The sequence below is a fragment of the Penaeus monodon genome, chromosome 7 (assembly GCF_015228065.2).
Source record: "Penaeus monodon isolate SGIC_2016 chromosome 7, NSTDA_Pmon_1, whole genome shotgun sequence".
Taxonomy (NCBI): Eukaryota; Metazoa; Arthropoda; class Malacostraca; order Decapoda; family Penaeidae; genus Penaeus; species Penaeus monodon.
Genome location: NC_051392.1, coordinates 2,436,164 through 2,442,835, shown reverse-complemented (window position 1 = coordinate 2,442,835; position 6,672 = coordinate 2,436,164). Strand labels below are relative to the sequence as shown.

The 6,672-nt window shown below is 36.6% G+C and overlaps 1 protein-coding gene across 1 annotated transcript; it reads right to left on the bottom strand.

Annotated features, from left to right (window-relative positions):
• Window positions 1-4,144: 4,144 nt before the first annotated feature.
• Window positions 4,145-6,435, bottom strand: LOC119574850. Its single transcript, XM_037922134.1, has 2 exons — window positions 6,264-6,435; window positions 4,145-4,606 (listed from the first exon to the last, which is right to left on the bottom strand). The coding sequence occupies exons 1-2, from the start codon at window positions 6,432-6,434 to the stop codon at window positions 4,472-4,474; spliced, it is 306 nt and encodes a 101-aa protein (XP_037778062.1). The 5' UTR covers window position 6,435; the 3' UTR covers window positions 4,145-4,471.
• Between the last annotated feature and the right edge of the window lie 237 nt (window positions 6,436-6,672).

Below are 6,672 nucleotides of genomic sequence, written 5' to 3'. Positions count from 1 at the left end.
GTATTTATTAGGATATAGTGCATTACGGGGTTAGAAGTTTAAGGCTCTTGATAGATTGCTGAGTACGAAAGGATATTGTGTGCATATGTATATAAATATAAATATATATATATATATATATATAATATATATATATATATATATATATATTTATATATATACATATATATATATATATATATATATATATATATATATATATATGTATGTATACATATATATGTGTGTGTGTGTGTGTGTGTGTGTGTGTGTGTGTGTGTGTGTGTGTGTGTGTGTGTGTGTGTGTGTGTGTGTGTGTGTGTCACCGTATACCACACAAGTACAAAGAATAATTGATTCATCAAAGTAAATATTTTTTTCTTTCGCGAACTCAAATGTACTGTAATTTTGAGATTTCTTGCCTGTTTTCCTTTTGTCAAGATGCTCTGGAACATTTAGCACGAACCACTTTACGCGAATTTTTTTTTTCTCCATTATTTCATTGTTTATTCATCAACATAAAAAAATCGCGAACCTGCTCGAACAAATAATAATAATAATAATAATAATAACCACGACTTTGGGCCAAATGTCATCAAGTCAAATTCTCCCCGTCTGTCTCTCTTTGATTTGTTATCGGCTTAAAGGATAAGGTCAGGGGAATGGTCAGGCTTCCTAAGAAAGAGGGAGGAAGAGAGGAAGGGAGAGAGAGAGAGAGAGAGGGAGGGGGAGAAAGAGAGAGAAAGAGAGAGAAGAGAGGGGGGGGGGGAGAGAAGAGAGAGGAGGGAGGGGAGAGAGAGGAGGGAGGGGAGAGAGAGAGAGAGAGGGAGAGAGAGGAAGAGACAGACAGACACACAGACAGACAGACAGAAAATAAAAAGTAAATATCCGTTTCAAATTTTCTCTCAGTATCGGCATCATTCAAAATAACCAAAATCAGACAACTCTTTCTAATCTTGATGATCTTTACCCATATATGCTTAGACCATCATCATTCGCGATTGTATCTCTTCGTTAATCTGTATGTATAGATATCCATCCATGTAATTACCCACTTCAGGACGTACCTTGCCAAACACAAATACAAACGCACTTTCACACCCTTCTATGCAAATGAGGACAGACTCACTAGTTTAATTCTATTTTAGGATTAATCTTTGTGTTATATCATTATCATTGTTCTTCTTCTTCTTTCTTCTGTTTCTAATTTTTCTTCTTATCATTATCATCATCCTTCTTCCTCTTTTTCTTCTGCTTCCTCTTCATCCTCTTCTATCTTCTTCTTTTTCTTCTTCTTCATCCTTCTTTTTCTTCTTCTTCATCCTTCTTCTTCTTCTTCATCTACTCCTCCTCCTCCACTTCCTCCTCCCTCCCCTTCTTCTTCTCCTTCTCCTCCTCCACCTTCTCCTCTTCCTCCTCCACCTCCTCTATCTCCTCTTTCTTATTTTTCTTCTTCTCCTTCTCTTTCCTCTTCTTTTCCTTACAAAAAAATATCCTTAATCCATAGTTCCCTTTGTTTAACCAAGTTACAAACACTGTCTGATCAACCTTCCATTGATTTCTTTTCATCTTTAGTTGGTCAAAATATTTGCTTAACAACTTCCCGATGACTTAACTGAATTGGGAAAGGTCAAAGGTCACAAGCAAACACTTTCTACCTGATCTGAGAGAATCACAGATGACCCCCAGATACATAACAAGGATAAATCACACACGCGCGCGCAAGGGTAACATCAATTATTCATTTGCTACACATTTTTTTTTAATATCAGAAGTGGCTTTAATTAGTATTGAGTCAGGCCTGACGTATAATATATCATTCAGTCAGATTTGATTAAGTCATTAATATCTGAATTTGTAAAGAGAGGTTACTGAACTTACAAGATGTACACGTAATACTCACACACACACACAAACACACACACACACACGCACACACACACACACGCACGCACACACACACACACACACACACACACACACACACACACACACACACACACACACACACACACACACACACACGCACACACACACACACACACACACACACAAAAGCACACACACAAAAACACATATCTATCTATCTGTGTGTGTGTTTTCTGCTTTTGCTACAAAAACAAATGACAGAATTGTAACTGCAACATCAGTAAAATCTACAAATAGTACTACATTTTTTAAATATTTTATCTCTGGGTATCTGAGTAAAACTGGATTTTTTTTTAGGGGGGGGGAGGGAGAGAGGGGCAACACTAAGATCATCATTATGTTTTTTTTCTCATTTTTTTCGAATTTCGACTAAAATCAACTAAAGAAATGGAATTCATGAAATGAAATGAAATAAATACAAAAAGATGGAATTCAAGCCCACTAACCTTTTTCATTTTTTTGTCTTTATGTTTCTCTACGATGCTTGAGGGAGAAGAATCCACCAATTAAAACTAAAATAGGTTCATTGGAGATCAGCTCTGACGAAAATAAAAGGGTCAAGGTCCTTCATGGTCCTGTGCCCCACACGCCAGGCTTTGCCCGAGAGTGCTGCTGCCAGTACTAATATTCATAATGTGAAATGGTATTAGGAACGAGGGTAACAGATTTAATTAATATAAGGAAGTAATAATGACAATGATGATAATGATGGTGTGGAGAAGGAAGTGGAGGAGGAGGAGGAGGATCACCATCTTCATCCTCACTTTCATCATCATCATCGCCATCACCATCACCACCATCATCATCCTCACCATCACCATCATCGCCATCGCCATCGCCATCATCATCATCATCATTACCATCATCATCATCATCATCATCATCATCATCATTATCTTCATCTTCATCTTCATCCTAATCCTCATCCTAATCCTCATCCTCCTCATCATGATCATCATTATCATCAAGGTAGTAATAATAATAATGATGATGCTTATCATAACCTGAGTATTGCCAAGATGATTATGGTTGAGAATGTAATTACAGAACACAGATTATACTCATTATAAATAGCTTTCTTATAAAGACAAATTCTTACAAAATAATTCAACATAATAAATAAAAGAGTTTTGTTATTGAATCTCATAATTACCAATATAAAATATAAAATCACAAATACATCTCACTCTTACCCCCACCCGAGAGAGAGAGAGGGTGAGGGAGAGAGGGAGAAAGAGAGAGGGGGGGGAGGGGGGGGAGGAAGTGAGGGAGAGAGGGAGAGAGAGAGAGAGAGAGAGAGAGAGAGAGAGAGAGAGAGAGAGAGAGAGAGAGAGAGAGAGAGAGAGAGAGAGAGAGAAACCGACAGACAGACAGAGAAACAAAAAGGTAAATAAGCACAAAACCAAGACCTTTTCTGGAGTGTGTGTGTGGGGTGGGGGTGGGGTGGGTGGTCCTCGCTAACAATTGCAATTCAACGGCCTTTTCAGTGACACCAAAAACTCTGCTCAGTTAGAAACAGTTTCTCTGACTCTTCCAGAGCGCCGAAAGTCAGATAACGTATTTGAACAATGCAATTAGCCTAATTAACTAAACTACTGCTCTCGTAAGTAAACCGCTAAAGTCATGTTAATGAAGACAGACAGGCTCCCTTTTTCCTACTCAGAATGATGTTATTTGTGTGGTCAATTTGAGCCAAAGTACAGTACACTCTGGAGTAGGAAAAAAAGTCATGTGTGTACCATACACACACACACACACAAAAACACACACACACACACACACACACACACACACACACACACACACACACACACACACACACACACACACACACACACACACACACATATGAGTATGTTTTTTTATCATATAAATAGATAGATAGACAGACAGAATGTTTGTATGCGAATGAGAAAAACAAAATAGTTGAAACTTTTATTTTAACATTTATTTTCTCAGAACAAAATAATACATTAGTTGAAAGACAACCCGTAGGCTCTTAGAATACACTATTGGCTATAAGAATCCATCTACAATATGATTACGTAATACTAATGCGGAAACCTATAATTACTGTCATTAATATTAACCTATTTGTACTTAGCTTATTTACACGATAGCATGGCATCATTATGATTACGTACAAATAACACGTTTTCCATTGTGAAAATGATTGTATTACAATCGCCATTATTAACTATTTGTAGTACTAATAACTTCAACAACAGTAGTGTTTCCATCATAGCTTTCCCCATTTTATTATGATTATCATTATTATATTTTATTTATTTATTTATTTATTTGTTTTTATTATTCTTTATTTTCAAGGGGTCACTGATGAAGAATTCTCTTTCTACCGTCTAGTTTTTGGCCATTATCAACACATTTTCACATAGTTCTTCACAAAGACACAATCTCAAATCCTTCACACTAATCCCCTAAACCACTCCCATCAAAGTAAAAAAAAAAAAAAAAAACTAACAACAGCAAAAAAAAAAAAAAATCATACAAAAATGATATTCTCTCTTATCCAACTTTTCTTTGATTTAGCCTTTAGACACCTTCAACAGCAAGCCCAGCCATCAAGGTAGCCACAAACGGGGCATCTGTTTTCCATAAAGCAGGGGGCGGAACACGGTCCAAGCAGGCAGCAGGCAAGTGTTGTTAAGGTTGTGCAGTCGGGTTCCAGTGTCCCAGTCTGTAATAAATAAATAAATGAATAAATAAAAATAAATAAATAAATGAATAAATAAATAAATGAATAAATTAATAAATAGATAGATAGAGAGATAGATAGATAGATAGATAGATAGATAGATAGATAGATAAGTAAATAAATGAAATAAAAAGTTGTTTTTTATTAGGTCTGTTTGTGTAATTGTAAAGTTAAAATATCTTAACATAAATGGAGGTATTTACGTGATATTATTATCATTATTTACCTAGGTTTAGTGGGTCATACGGCGTTTCATCCTACAAAATGTGTATTTACAATATCAGGGCTATATAGTTTTGAACACTTGTTTCTTGTGAATTTTTATATGACAAGTTAACATTAATAATTAAAAGACCACATAACTCATCACTTAAGTATAGCAATTTTAGGAGGTAACATGAAAATGAGATAAACGATGTGTGAAGTGTGTTTCCAATGTTCATTTATTTATGAACACTTGAAACACGCTCTAGGCATCTCATTTAATGATTTTATGAACCACTGGAAGTAGAAAATAACGAAATAACCATATCCTAAGAACCTTCCGCGGTGTTGCCATATCAAGAGGCTGCCATTTGGGGTATTCCACATCAGTCTCGCGTGCGATGAATCGGATGTGTGAAGATAATTGCATTCTCTCTCTCTCTCTCTCTCTCTCTCTCTCTCTCTCTCCTCTCTCTCTCCTCTCCTCTCCTCACTCTCACTCTCACTCTCACTCTCTTCTCTTCTCTCTACTCTCTTCTCTCTCTTCTCTTCTCATCTCTCTCTTCTCTCTTTCTTCTCTCTTCTTCTTTCTTCTCTTCCTTTCTTCTTTTCCTTCTTCTTCTATTTTTTTCCTAATTTCTTCTATTTTCTTCGTTTTCGTCTTTTACATTTTCTTTCCTTTTTTTAATCTTCCTCTTTTCTCCTCCTCTTGCTTTTTAATTTCTTCTTTTCCTCTCTTTTGTTCCTTTTTTTCTTTCTATCTTTTTTCTTCTTTCTTCTAGTTCATTTCTCTCTCATTCTTTATTTCTTCGTCAGTCTAATTCTTTTTTTAATTTCTCTTTTACTCTTTCTCAAAATATCATAAGAAAAGGTTTCAGAATTTCAAGTTCGTACTGTTGCATGCTAGTTTTATCGTCTAACAGTATTTGTTCTTTTCGTTTCTAATAGAAAAAGTCTTCAGAAATTCATAGAAAGTTATTCCATGTTCTAGCGTGTGTGTGTGTGTGTGTGTGTGTGTGTGTGTGTGTGTGTGTGTGTGTGTGTGTGTGGGTGTGGGGGAGTGTGGGGGGGGGTGAGTGCTGTGTCGTGCGTGCGTGCGTGCGAAGTGCAATTTGCGTTGACGTCGCAGAGAATAAACTTGGATACACTTCAAATATGTGGAAAGAATAAATCTTGAGTGGATAGGGATGCAGTAGAATGACACGCACGTTGGCCTCTACACTTCGAACGAAAAACTTTTTGAGAGAGAGAGAGAGAGAAGAAAGAGAGAGAGAGAGAGAGAGAGAGAGAGAGAGAGAGAGAGAGAGAGAGAGAGAGAGAGAGAAGACAAGGACAAAAAAAAACACAACGGAATCGGTCTGTGGACTACCAACATGCCGACCGCTGACGTTACTCCATATACAAACCTTCCCTCTCCCGTATACTGTATACTAACCTTACAGGCTGGACATATGTTTGACTGCACTCTCATAAATCCAGGTTGTTCAAAGGCGTGTTTCACCTGCGCAGGCCTCACTGCATTACCACCTCGTTGCCAGTGATCACTCCTATTTGACCCGGAAATAGTGAACGGGGTTTCAGTCGGCAGGTCTCCGTTAGAGTCCATGGCGAGGCTGCGTAGAATAAGTAAAATTGGTACAAGATAAGTATACTTAATAACAATGGAAAATATTTAAATGAAGAATGATTAAAAGCCAATTTTACAATTATAACAACAGTAAGAACAAGAGTAATGAATAATGTTAAGATTGATACTACTGTTGATAATAATTATTATTATGATACATTACCCACTCATAAGTAAACACATGGAACTGAAATATTAATGAATATTTACACTGTCG

What these genes read in the sequence shown, in the direction of transcription:
- LOC119574850 (XM_037922134.1), bottom strand. Translation starts at nt 6,434, where the DNA reads ATGGACTCTAACGGAGACCTGCCGACTGAAACCCCGTTCACTATTTCC. An exon ending in ACATATGTCCAGCCTGTAAG is followed by an intron (nt 4,607 to 6,263) that starts GTTAGTATACAG and finishes TATTTATTACAG; the next exon opens with ACTGGGACACTGGAACCCGA.